Genomic DNA, 13633 nt, shown 5'->3' with positions numbered 1-13633 from the left:
ACTGGAATGTTGATATGATGGTGAGTCAGCTCTGGCCATGCAGATGAGAATAAGACCTGGGTGGTGGCAGTGGTGGGGAGGGTGCAGAACCACAGGACAGAATAAAACTGAGTCCCTGGATAATGTTGTGGAGCAGAGTCCCCTACTCACTCTGGGCTGCCCTCCTACCTCCTGACTGTCACATGAAAGAGAAAAAAACTGTCTTGTTTGGACTACTATATTTGGAGGTTTCTTCTTTGAAAGCAGCTTAGACTGAATCTTAATGAATAAAGTCTATTCATTTATTCAATGGGAAATTCTTTTTCTTTCCATAGGGAAGCTTTTTCTAGCATTTTTTTGGAACAAAGTTGAGAAGTTGTATGGTAAGTTTTGGGGAAAAATAAAGTCAGTATTGCACCATGGGAATTAAGAACTTTGGTTTTCTCACTGGGAGAAGATGGCACATTTACATATTCTCTTCTAGGGATATAATCCCATTCACATTAACAGACATTTTTTGAGTACCCACTGTGTGTAAAACACTGTAGGAGTCCCTAGGGATACAGAGATGAAACAGACACAGTTCCTGCCCTCAAGGAGCTCACAGTATATTAGGGCAGACAGCAGAAATACAGAAACAAATGCACTATAAGATAGGATGCATATAATAATAGTGACAGAAATGGGGTTCTAAGGAACATAGAGCTGGGGGAGAGGACTCTCATAGTGACAGAGAAGGAAGAAGGATCTCAGGAAGACTTTACAGAAGAGATTGCATTTGAGTTGCATGATAAAGAATTGATGAAATAATGGAAAGCCATGGGGTCAGGTTTCTGAAGCAGTGGGATCAACTGTTAAGGAAATTCAGAGAGCACATAAAATATCCAGACTTTGCTGGAGTATGGGATGGGTGAGAAGAAGTGGTGAGACCTAACTCTGGAAAGGTAAATTAAGGTCACATAGTGAAGGAGCCTTGAACATTATACTAAAGAATCCTTATTTATTTTTTATTTTAAATGTTCATTTTTTAAAAAAGAATCTTTACTTTAAACTGATAGGGAAATATTAGAGGATTATAAATACTGTAATTAAAAACCAATGGCATGCTCTGGGATAGTGATTCTCAAACTTTAGTGTGCACCAGAATCTCCTGGAGGGCTTATAAGAGGAAGTTGATGCCCCCCCCCCCTCTGAATTTCTGATTCAGTATGTCTTCAATGGGGCCCTAGACTTTGCATTTTTAACAACTTCCTGGCTGATGCTAATGCTGCTGGTCGGGAACTGCCCCTCTGAAAACCACTGTTCTAGGAAGATGTCTCTGATAGACCATTGTTCTAGGAAGATGTCTCTGATAGACCACTGTCCTAGGAAGATGTCTCTGATAGACCACTGTCATAGGAAGATATATCTGATAGGTGTGCAGATATGTGGCCACAGAGTGACAGGTGAAGGACTTGAGAGGTAAGATCAGATAAGAAGATTTGGAATGGGTGAAGAAACCAAATTATTGGAGAAGAAGGGATCATATTCAAACATTTCTGTAGAGGTAAACACATAAGACTATCTGGATGTGAGAGACAAGCCACAAAGAGAGGATCACATTTATCTAATATGAATGATAAAAAGCATGGTAATCCTGTTATCTGAGGTGGGGAAGGTGGAAGGAGGAGAAGGTTTGAGTGTGGGAAAATGATCCTGAGTTCAGTTTAGAAAAGCTGTGTTTGAGGAACCAACAGACAGTTCATAGGGAGATGTTCACTGGATGTAATTCATGGGTCTGGAATTTGAGAAACACAGAGATCAGAACTAAAGACACAAATTGAAGAGCCATAGGAATGGACCTCATTGTTAAAATGATGGGATAGGATTGAGTATGGAGACACAGGAGGTAAGAGCTGAGGACAATGCTCCAGGAGAAAGGAAAGGAGACAAAAAATGAGGTGGTTGGAGAAACAGGGGAGTAAATTATTCTGGAAAGCACAGGCTTAAACAAGAAAGGGAGGCTTAGCTGGGTTTTTTTTTTTTTTAATGTTTATTTATTTGTTTTGAGAGAGAGAGAGAGTGAGCACGCACATGCGAGCAGGGGAGGGGTAGAGAGGGAGAGAGAGGGAGAGGGAGTGAGAGAATTCCAATCAGGTTCTGTGCTGTCAGGGCAGAGCCCGATGTGGGGCTCGACCTCACGAAACTTGAGATCACGACCTGAGCCGAAACCAAGAGTCTAATGCTTAACCGACTGAGCCACCCAGGCTCCCCTTAACTGTTTTACCTGATGACAGATTGTGAAGCAGATGAGGACAGAGGGAAGGCCACTATATTTGCCTACTGGGAGATATGTTTCAGGAGAGCTAGGAAGGGCACACCCAGATGGCAAAGGATGTGAAAGTCAGTGGAAGGTGAGAGGTGGAGCAGAATGAAGGATTGATGAGTGGAGAAGCTCAGGTGGGAGAGACAGGAGAGAGACGAAGCAGGAGCTTGAGTGGGAAGCAGGGTCAGAGGAAGTGTACACCAGTGTCCAAGAGACTTGAGCAAATGAAAAGGTGAGATTCAAGAAGAGTGGGGAGAGGAAGGGATGGGAGGTAGGGAGAGGGGAAGTGAGGGAGGAGAGGTATGGGGGAAAGAAGTTGGGGGCAAAGGAGAGAGGTGCAAGATTACAGAAAAGGTTAGAGAGCTTAGATTTAAGGCTAAAACATGGAGGTGGAGAGGGAGCAAATGCAGGTCTTCTCTGTAAACCAAGAAGAGATATGACCCTTGGAGGGTGAAGAGATGAGGAGAAGCTGTGGATGAGATGAGGAGCAGAGGTGTAGAACAGTCACTGACTTGAGAGTGCACAAGCATTTACAAACTTTCATTCCTTTCTGTCATCATTCGTGACTTAGTGGTAAGCTCCTCCTCGTGACTAGAGCAGTCACCCCAGCTGAGGAGAGGCACGTGTGGCCTCAGGTCCCATCTGTAGCCTCCTGGCCCCAGGGTGCAGTCTGGCATGGAAGCCACAGAGGTTCCAGGGGTCACAATTTCACACTCATCTCCTTGATGGGTGTAAGCACAGATGTTCAACTTTTGTTTTTCCAAGTGCACACTGGTAATTTAATGAGTAGCATTCTCCAACACGGTTCTTCAGATAATATAAATTCCTTCATTTGATCACTCCACCCTGTGAAACTGCTTGTACTCCCACCTGAATCCTGTCAGCATGAGGGAATGTGTGCGAGGCTTAGGGCGACACTTCTCCAAATAGGAGGAAGTCCAGTGTGCCTGTCAGGTAATATAGCAACACATGGACCAAAGTATATTTAGGTTATTTTGTATTTGTTTATGTTTCATGTTCATAGTTAAAGACCCAGGAAAGCAGAGAATTCATTCCAGGTTCTCTTTAGAGAATGAGGAAGTGTATTTAATCATGAACTAAAAAGGATACATCAGCTGTACTATTTGCACCTAAAAGGATGTAGTCACAGTAAATGACTTTGGTTCAGGTCTGCAAGCAGATGGCAGCACATCACTTTTTAAGAAATGCTTTATGGAGTCATGCAGTTCCCACTAAAATTTGCACAAATATGGAGCCATGACCCCAGGTTTAATGCCACACGAAGGCAAGTTATCAGGTATTTGATTTATAAGTAATAAGAAATTCTGCAAATGAAGATTTATTTTGGCATTCTTTAATTGCAGGATTAACTGAAATGGCTAAAAAAAGTAGTTACTATTTCACCTTATTATTATTTCTATGAAATTTCTGTCTTTATATGATAATGTTTATTTGAAATCATGTACCACAATAAAACCAGAGGTAGAAAACGGCACACCGAATAACAAACCTCAGACAAAACAGAACAAAACAAACAAAAAGACCACACTACCTTACAAAATTTCCTGAACCAATTATGTTCACAAATTGATAAGTTGCACCCCTTACCCTTGTCCACTCACAAGGCTGGTAAAAGTGATGCTTTTTGGCTTTTTGCAATCTAAGTATGTTCTCGGCACTTAATGAGCTTTTTAAAAGCCAGCTTAAAGTCTTCATTAAAACTTGTGTAGAGCAGAGGGTTGATCAGAGAATTAACATAACCGAGCCATGTCAAAAAATCAGCCACTTCAGAGGACACTGTATAGATGCTCAGACCTACAATCAACTCTTTGATGAAAAATGGCAGCCATGACAAAATGAATGCACCCAAAATCAGTCCTAGGATTCGTGCTGCCTTGCGCTCCCTGGTGCTAGAGATTTGCTGCCGTTCTCCAGGGTGATCTAGATCATTGTCGAAGGAAGGGATCCTGATAGAGGTGTGGATCTTCTCAAACTCTGTGGTAGGGTCTGAGGTGGAGAGATCAGACACACAGAAAGTCTGTGTAAGTTTACAACTCGCAAAAGAATTTTGGCTATCTGTGCTTCTGTTGCTTAAGTGCCGGCTTGATCCTCTTTTCTGGTAGAGGCTCTTGGCTGCATGATAAATACGGTAATACAGAATAAGTATCAAAGTCAAGGGGATGTAAAATGCCCCAAGTGTGGAGTAAATGGTGTAGATGACATGGTCATGCTGGATTGTGCACTGACTAGGGGGTGGGCTCAGCTGGCGGTGGCTCCTCCAGAACAGAGGGGGCATGGAGATGAAGATGGAGATGGTCCAGACGGTGAGGATCATCAGCCCAGCCCTCTTGGCCGTCCTCTTCCTGGCATATTCAATAGCATTGGTGATGGCCCAGTACCTGTCCAGGGCAATTACACAGAGATGGAGGATGGAGCAGGTGCAGCAGGTCATGTCCACACTCAGCCACACCTCACAGATGAAGTACCCTAGTTTCCAGCTGTCCATGGCAATGTACATGATGCTCAGGGGCATGACGAGCACTGCCACCAGGAGGTCCGTCACGGCCAGAGAACAGATCAGGTAGTTGGCAGGCTGGTGGAGCTTCTTGGTGGTACAGATGGCCATGATCACGGCCAAATTCAGCAACATGGTCAGGGTGGTAATGGTCACCAGAGTCATGGAAATGAGCATCTTCTCAGTGACGGTCTTGGGTCTCACAGCCACACTGGCTTCTGTGGTACAGTTAGTGATATTCATGTTTTCCCTGTTTTGATCTACACTGTGGAGAAGCTGTTGGTTATTTTCCCTCAGCTGGAAACTGCTCAGACTTCAGTGCCTCTCATTTATAAGAAGATTGTAGTTTGTTCAGCTTTGTAGTTTCTTATGTTCCATTTTGTATGGGGTAAAAGGAAGCACCACAGCATTTCTTCTGAATGGAGGGTTCCTGGAAAATAGTATGCTACTGGTTAATGAGTGAAAAATCATATTTTTTTCCCTCTGGAAAACATAATATTTCAGTATTCGTAAATTCTTTACACATATTTTTGATATAATTTCCTTTTTTATCTCTGGGTGTGAAGTTTATTTTTATTCTTCAAAAGATACCTTTTAAAAATTATAATTGACACACAATGTTACATTAATTTCAGGTGTACAACATAGTGATTCACAAGTTTATTCCTTATGCTGTGCTAACCACAAGTGTAGCTACCAAAAAGATACTTCTTAAAAAGTTAAGTTCCCAAACTCTTTCTCATGAAAACATTACCAACTTTAAAGTCTATCTTGCCACCTGAATTACTTTCTTATTTATATTTATTAATATATATGTAACATTTATATGTAAAAGGGTTTTTTTTTTGTTTACATTTGGAAACATACATTCACATTGTATCATATTTTAGAAATTCAGGGACATTAAAGAAAAAATTATATTGTTTATAATAAGCAGATTTCAAACCAGTTTTAAAGTTCCATAACAAATTTGAACTCCAAAGATATTTTAATGTCACAATGGAATTGTGCAATTTTGTCTAATTATTTCTGACATTTTACTATCCCACTGTGCATTTCTTTGGAGAAAAGAGAGAAAAAAAGCATATAACACTACTTGGATGTTTATGGCAAATTGTTCTCAGAGTAATATGGTAAATTGACTGCGAAACAGCATTATCATCAAGGTCAAAGAAATGTACATTAAAAAATGTGTTTAGTTTTGGTTAACATTTGTGTTCTTTTAGTATCTATCTATCTATTAGTTGATCAATTGATCAACCTACCTACCTACCATCTATGATATGTCTGTCTCCTGGATAGCTGTGATTAAGCTGGGCAATCACTGAGATACTGACATTTATTGAATGCATAATTGTAAGGAATTTTAAAAAAGTACAAGAGTCCGCCTTATCTGTAGTTTCGCTTCCGCACTTTCAGTTACCACGGTCTGCAAGCCAATGATCCTTTCTGACGAATCAGCAGAAGGTCAGTAGTAGCCTAACAATACGTCACAATGGCTGCGTCATCCACCTCACTTCATCTCATCACGTAGGCGTTTTATGTCACATCATCACAAGAAAGGTGAGTACAGCACAGTAAGATATTTTGAGAGACCATATTCACATAATTAAAATATTTTTTAAAAAATGTGTATTTATTTTTGAGAGACAGAGCACGAGTGGGGGAGGGGCAGAGAGAGAGAGCGTGACACAGAATCTGAACCGGGCTCCAGGTTCGGAGCTGTCAGCACAGAGCCCGATTTGGGGCTGGAACTCGCAAGCTGTGAGATGATGACCTGAGCTGAAGTCAGACGCTTAACCGACTGAGCCGCCCAGGTGCCCCACATTAACTGTTATTATAGTATATTGTTATAATTGTTCTATTGTCTATTAGTTATTGTTGTTAATCTTTACTAAACCTAACTGATAAATTAAACTTTATCATAGGTACGTGAATATAGGAAAAAACATAGTACACACAGAATTTGGTACTACCTGCAGTTTCAGGCATTTACTGGAAGTCTTGGAATATATCTCCTGGGATAAGGGGGAACTCCTGTAACCTCAAATATAAATGTATACTCATGAAAACAAGACAATCAAAATCTACATAGGAATATTCACAGCCAATGGCTGCTGGTCAGAATGCCAATCAAATCTCTAATTTGTCTCTGTGGGATTCGGTCTAGGAAAACTTCAAAGAAAACTGACATTTTTGTGGTTTTAAGAAGGGAAGGGACATGGATTGATATGGATTAGGCTTAACAGGCACAATGATGTTAGCAAAGAATGAGGACAGGAACAGGTGAGGCATGTGTAAAATGGAGAGTGGAGTATGTGGGAGTCTTCGGGTGGAATGGGGACTGGAAGTCAGGGGGCAGGAATAAAAATCTCCAGCCATGGTGAGATCACTCTGGCTCTGGATTTAATTGCTTCTGCCCATTGGGCAAAACCCAAGGAGACGGGGAGATAGTTACCATCTATCCTTTAGATATGGAAAGTAAAAGAAAATGATTTCACTAAAGACCAAAAATGGGGCAGTTGTTTTTAAGACAGTCTTTATTTTTCTGCAGTGAAATGAGATTCATTCTGCCTCTCTGTTGTCATTATGCTTCTACAGCATTTCTGTGGATGTACCCTTTTTTGAAATTCGTATGTTTCTCTAGTTCTTCCATGGGACTTGTTCTGCCAACAATCCCCTCCTTTTTGTAAATTAAATGTTTTCGTCTCCACTGGTTATTTACCCTTCTTTTATAATCAGTTTAAACTTACATTTATATCTAAGACATGCTGTAGCACTGAAAGTATATGGGCTTTGGAATCAGGGAGACCCGGGTTGTTGCTGAGCCATCATCAGCTTGGGGCAACCTCACTACATTTCCCCCTGTGTCCCACGTGTTTATTTCTCTGTCCAACCCCTTTCTCTTTAAATGAAGGAAAGTTCTTTTTTTTTTCTGCAAAAATTAATCCTAAGTTATGTTTTTCTTGAGTTCTTGAGGTTTGTTGGGAGAGCAGTTCTAAATAAAAAGGCTTTTCCATTCTGATCGGAAGATTGAGAGTTTGGAGAGTAGCATGGAGAAGAGACAGAAAACTTCAGAAGTTTTAGTTTGATAATAGAGATAATTAGGAAATGTTATTTTCAAAGTATCAAGTAAAACAAAAATCAAATAATTCAGCTTTATCAAGCTTTTAAAAGCTGCTCTAGGGGCGCCTGGGTGACTCAGTCAGTTACCCCTTGATTTCAGTTCAGGTCATGGTCTCAGGATTCGTGAGTTTGAGCCCCGCATTGGGCTCTGCTGACAGCAGAGACTCTGACTGGGATTCCTCCCCTGACTCTCTCTCTCTGCCCCTCCCTGCTCTCTCTGTCTCTCTCAAAGTAAATAAATAAACGTTAAAAAAAATTAAAAGCTGGTCTATTTATCTGAGCCTCCATACATCCTGTCATTTCTCCAGTGACATCATTTTCTTCCTTATTTTGTCACTATTTATTTTTCATTCCCCCCCCCCCCCCCCAGAAGACTATACATTCTGGAGGGTGGGATGTATGCCTGATTCATCTTTTTAGCTGCCTCCAGTTAAATTAGCAAAAACATTACTGGTTGAGGCTATATTGTCAGCTCTTTAATGTGACTCCCTGGTTTATTTTGTGCCCAGGCCTTTCAGAATAGGAGTTGAGTGTTGTATCCTTGTGTTGTCAGTCACTCCAAATTCCTGCACACATCCAGCTTTCCATCTTTTATCTTTTTTTCATTTAACATCTATCTTAAAGTTTGTTCCATAACACCATGTGGAACGCAGTCTTTCGAATCACTGGGTGGGATGACATGGGAGCAATTACAGATTGAACAAGTCTGAGAACTGCACCTTGGAGCTTTTCACTAATCAAAGGTCAGGAAGGAAAGGAGGAACCAGTGAAACAGAGAACAGCTGTTGAGGTGGAGGAGGATGATGGAGATAATCCCAAGACCAAGTGAAGAAAGTGCATGAAGAGCAATCAGCTGTGTAAGTGCTGCTGACAGGTGGTGGGTGACGAGGACTTGATCATTGGGCTGGGCAATGTGGATGACACTGATGACCTTGACAGGACCCATTTGGTGCAGTGGTGGAGATGAAAGTCTGGATGTGGTAGTTTTAAGAAAGAATGGGAAGGAAGGAAATAGAGGATTGGATAAGAACAAGTATTTCAAGAGTTTTGCCTTTGAAAAGGGGAACAGAGAAATAAGGTAGCTATGGGGGGAGATGTGGGGTCAAGGTTGTTTTCTTTTTAGGATGAGAGATTGTCTTTTTTTTTTTTTTAATGTTTTATTTATTTTTGAGACAGAGAGAGACAGAGCATGAACGGGGGAGGGGCAGAGAGAGAAGGAGACACAGGATGGGAAGCAGGCTCCAGGCTCTGAGCCATTAGCCCAGAGCCCGACGCGGGGCTCGAACTCACGGACCGCGAGATCGTGACCTGAGCTGAAGTCGGCCGCTTAACCGACTGAGCCACCCAGGCGCCCCGAGATTGTCTTTTTAAACTGGACTGTTTACAGTTTTCTTTGCTGCTACACCCAATATACTTTATATTGGGGCAGAGAGCATTTCTGGAGTGAGTGAAATGTAAAAGAGGAAGGAGGAAAGCAGTGATGGAATAGGCAGGGAGTCAGTGGGGTGGGGGCACCAGGTAGGTAGAATTCTCTGAGGAATTTCAGGGATTACATTGGGGATCATGAAAGGGAAAAAGATATAGCCATACTCAGGAAATGATCCAACTTCAATTGTCTTGGTTCCTTTACCTTGTTAAGGAAATAGCACATGGTTTTATAATCACTAGCAATTCCTTAGGAGGTAGTATGATTTCTTTTTTTTTTCTTTTTTCTTTTTTAAAAATTTTTTCTAGAGGTAGTATGATTTCTAATTAGAACAATGCTTGTTAAATAGCCCCCCAAAATTTAAGTCTCTTTTGCCTTTAACATAGTAGGAGAGGAGGAACTATGTAACACTTAACTCAAAACACATGCTGCAGAACAATCCAAACACTAATATCAATACACCAAGCTTGCATTAGTCCACTGGGATGGAAAATTAACTGCAATAATCACAGCTAAAAATGGACATATCCTATCAGGAGTTAATGGGGGGAGGTTTATAAAATTTAGTTTCTGTTCTGATTATGACATGGAAAATACCAGTGCAGTCCAAAGCCATATTTAAATAGTTTTTCATTGAAATTACAAATAGGGAGAATCACTGTAAACCAAATGGGTCGGGGTATACTGCTTTCATTTACTGAGATGCTTCAGAGCCTCTGATTTAGTATACTACCCCAGTGGCAGAACACCAGGGATAGGTCATGAGCACACTCATTTTTAGATTAAATTTAATTAATTAATTAATTTTTATCTTATTTTATTTATTTATTTATTTACTTATTTATTTATTTGAGAGAGCAAGAGAGAGAGCTGTGAGGAGGGGAGGGGGCAGAGGAGAGAGAGAATCTTAAGAAGGCTCCATGCTCAGCTTGGAGCCCAATGCAGGACTTGATCCCATGACCCTGGGATCATGACCTGAGTTGAAATCAAGAGTTGGATGCGCAACTAAATGAGCCACCCATGTACCTCTAGCACACTTATTTTTTAATTTAATTTTTTAATGTTTATTTATTTTTGAGAGAGACAGAGACAGAGCATGAGAAGGGGAGGGGCAAAGAGAGATGGAAACACAGAATCCGAAGCAGGCTCCAGGCTGTGAGCTGTCAGCACAGAGCCCGATGTGGGGCTCGAACTCACAGACTGTGAGATCATGACCTGAGCCGAAGTCATATGTTTAACCGACTGAGCCACCCAGGCGCCCCTAGCACACTTACTTTTAATTTCACCATCTTACGTAGTCTTGGTTTTCAACAACTCTTTTTCAAAAAAATTTTTTTTAATGTTCATTTGTTTTTGAGAGAGAGACAGAGACAGAGCGCTGGCGGGGGAGGGGCAGACAGAGAGAGGGAGACACAGAATCCAAAGCAGGCTCCATGCTCCGAGCTGTCAGCACAGAGCCCGACGTGGGGCTTGAACCCACCAACCATGCGATCATGACCTGAGCCAAAGTGGGAGGCTTAACCAACTGAGCCACCCAGGCACCCCAGTTTTCAACAACTCTTTATGATTTACCATAAATATTCTTTCATCTCTTCTTTGATTATTTTCATTTTGCCCTAATTTCTTCAAATAATTAAATTTTAAAAATCTCTAATGTAGGATCTAAGAAATAAAACACACAAAACAACACAAAACACACTCTACTACAGAGAACAAACTGGTGGTTGCCAGAGGGGAGGAGAATGGGAGGATGAAGTAGGTGCAGGGGATTAAGAGGTATAAACTTCCAATAATAAAATGAGTAAGTCATGGGATATGAAGTGCAGCATTAAGGAATATGGTCAATAATATTGTAGTAACTATGTATACTGATAGATGGTAATGAGACTTACCATGGTGACCACTTAATAATATATATAAATGTTGAATCACTATGTTGTATACCTGAAACTAATATTGAATAGCACGTCAACTATACTTCAATAAAAAAAGAAAAAAATCTTCAATGGGTGCTAATTTCTTTTTTTTTTTTTTTTTTTCAAATTTTGGGAGTAGCTGCTTGCCCTCATATTACTAATTTTATCTCTCTAATTGTTTTAAATTCACTTCCTCAGCCTTCATAAAGCTTCTCCTTGGCCTGTTATAGGAAAGAAAGGGGTACATAGTAGTTTCTCGGTTTGTTCTTCAATGAGAGCAAAGGAAGGTGCCCAGGAGATACTGGATTGTGGAGTTCATTGTTTTTTTTCTTGTTTATGTAAATTGTGATTGAGACATGACATGTGATTATTATGAGGTTATTATATTCATAATAACAGGAAAATACTATCATTGTAAAAATCAAACAAAACAATACATAGAGTTTTAGGAGATGTTTATATATTCTGGACACAAGTCTTTTGTCAGAAGAATGTTTTGTGAACATTTTCTTCTACTCTAGCTTTGCTTTTATGTTTTTTAATGATCTCTTTTGATGAGAAGATTTTAATTTTGATGAAGTCTAAGTTCTCTATTTTTTCTTTATGATTAGAGCTTCCTGTGTCAAAGAAATGACTTCAAGTTCACAAAAATGTTTTTCTGTATTTTCTTCTAGAAGATTAAAATCTTTAGCTTTCATGTGGGAAGAGGTCATCAGGGGACATGACCACTGATTGACCTGTAAGCTGGATCCAGACAACCAGAGGCATCTCACCACCTACCTTCCCCTGTCCTTGGAATGTGTGCTCAGCCTACCCATTCCCATAGTGGGAACCGTTTTGAAGGATGCGGCCTTGAGAGAACAATTTGTAGATGAGACTGTCTGGATGGAATGCATTACTGAACCCAGGTAAGGCTTCTATATAAAGATTCTGGAGGATGGGTGTGGAGGTCTACTCTTCTCATGGGCAGACAAGCCTCCTGTGTAATTTTCCTTTCCTATTAAACCTGCCGCCTACCAATCTGGAGTGGTCTGTCTCTTAGACTCTCCTTGCCCTCCATTCAGGGGCCAATTTCAGATTTCAACTGAGAAATTCCTGAATTTGTAAATCAACAGTTCATGATCTATCTTGAATACATTTTAGCATTTGGATATGAGGTAAGTGTTAAGGTTTATCTTTTTTCCCAATATGGGTATCTGGTTATTTCAGCAACTTTTGTAGGAAAGACTTTATTTCCCCAATTGAAATGCTTTGGTGTCTTTGTCAAAAATCAGTCAACTGTATGTGTCACTCTATTCTTTTTTTTTTAAATGTTTGTTTGTTTATTTATGTATTCATTTTTGAGGGAGAGAGAGAGAGAGAGGCAGGGAGAGGCCTGTATTTTTTATTTAATTTTTAAATTTGAGTATAGTGGACACACGTTACATTAGTTTCAGGTGTACAGTGTAGTGATTTGACAAGTTTATATGTTATGCTATGCTCACCACAAGTGTAGCTATCATTTGTCACTACGCACTGCTGTTACAACATCATTGACTGTATTCCTTATGTTGTGCCTTTTATTCCTATGACTTATTTGTTTTGTAACTGGAATCTTATATCTCTCACCCATTCACCCATTTTACCTATCCCACACACCCACCGTTCCTTTGGAAATCATCAGTTTATTCTCTGTATTATAGGTCTGATTGTCCTTTTTGTTTGTTTAATCATTTGTTTTGTTTTTAAGATTCCACATATGAGTGAAATCATATGGTATTTGTCTTTCTCAGTCTGACTCATTTTACTTAGCATAATACCCTCTAGGTCTATCCATGTTGTCACAAATGGCAAACAAAACAAAACTCAACCTTTTTATTGCTGCATAATATTCCATTGTGTATATCTATATCTGTATCTATATCTATCTATATCTATCTATTTATCTGTATCTATGCAACATCTTTTTATGTATTTGTGTGTCAGTGGACACTTGGGTTGCTTCTATATGTTGGCTATTATAAATAATGCTGCAATAAACCTAAGGGTGTATAAATTGGTAGCATTTCTATAAACTAATAATCAAGTAGCAAAAAGAGAAATATCCCTATGCATTATAATATTTTTGATGTTTTTGTAAATGGTACTTGTATTTCAATTTCCATTTTTATTTTTTGCATAGGGAAATACAGTGGATTTCTGGATATTGATTTTCAATCTGTGATCTTGTTAAATACTCTTATCAATCCTAGTAGATATTTTGTAGATTCTTATGATCTTTCTGTGAAAACAATCATTTCATTTGCAAACAGAGACAGTTTTATTTCTTTTATTTCTTTGTCTTGCCATGTTATACTGACTAGTACTACAGTGAAATGCTGAATAGG

The 13633-nt window shown here is 39.8% G+C and overlaps 1 protein-coding gene and 1 long non-coding RNA gene across 8 annotated transcripts in view; one reads left to right on the top strand and one right to left on the bottom strand.

Annotated features, from left to right (window-relative positions):
- Nucleotides 1-1421: 1421 nt before the first annotated feature.
- HTR1E (5-hydroxytryptamine receptor 1E) overlaps nucleotides 1422-13633 on the bottom strand; it is an 87536-nt gene continuing 75324 nt past the window's right edge. The window contains exons 1-2 of one of the 3 annotated variants that reach the window (XM_060616128.3): nucleotides 6178-6237; nucleotides 1422-5229 (exon numbers count right to left, since the gene is read on the bottom strand). In XM_060616128.3, the coding sequence (XP_060472111.1) occupies nucleotides 3945-5042 (1098 nt within the window). In that variant the 5' untranslated portion in view covers nucleotides 5043-5229; nucleotides 6178-6237 and the 3' untranslated portion in view covers nucleotides 1422-3944. Of the gene's footprint in view, nucleotides 5230-6072; nucleotides 6238-13633 lie in introns of those variants that run through there. The other 2 variants (XM_060616127.3, XM_060616126.3) reach the window with 2 other exon arrangements.
- The window catches only part of LOC132667356 (uncharacterized), a 260339-nt gene continuing 252966 nt past the window's right edge, over nucleotides 6261-13633 (top strand). For 2 of the 5 annotated variants that reach the window (XR_013555680.2, XR_013555683.2), the window contains exons 1-2: nucleotides 6261-6362; nucleotides 11942-12175. This is a non-coding gene — a long non-coding RNA (uncharacterized LOC132667356). Of the gene's footprint in view, nucleotides 6363-6459; nucleotides 6617-8442; nucleotides 8783-11941; nucleotides 12176-13633 lie in introns of those variants that run through there. The other 3 variants (XR_013555684.2, XR_013555682.2, XR_013555681.2) reach the window with 3 other exon arrangements.

The sequence above is a fragment of the Panthera onca genome, chromosome B2 (assembly GCF_046562875.1).
Source record: "Panthera onca isolate mPanOnc1 chromosome B2, mPanOnc1 haplotype 2, whole genome shotgun sequence".
Taxonomy (NCBI): Eukaryota; Metazoa; Chordata; class Mammalia; order Carnivora; family Felidae; genus Panthera; species Panthera onca.
This window is presented reverse-complemented; position numbering and strand designations above follow the sequence as displayed.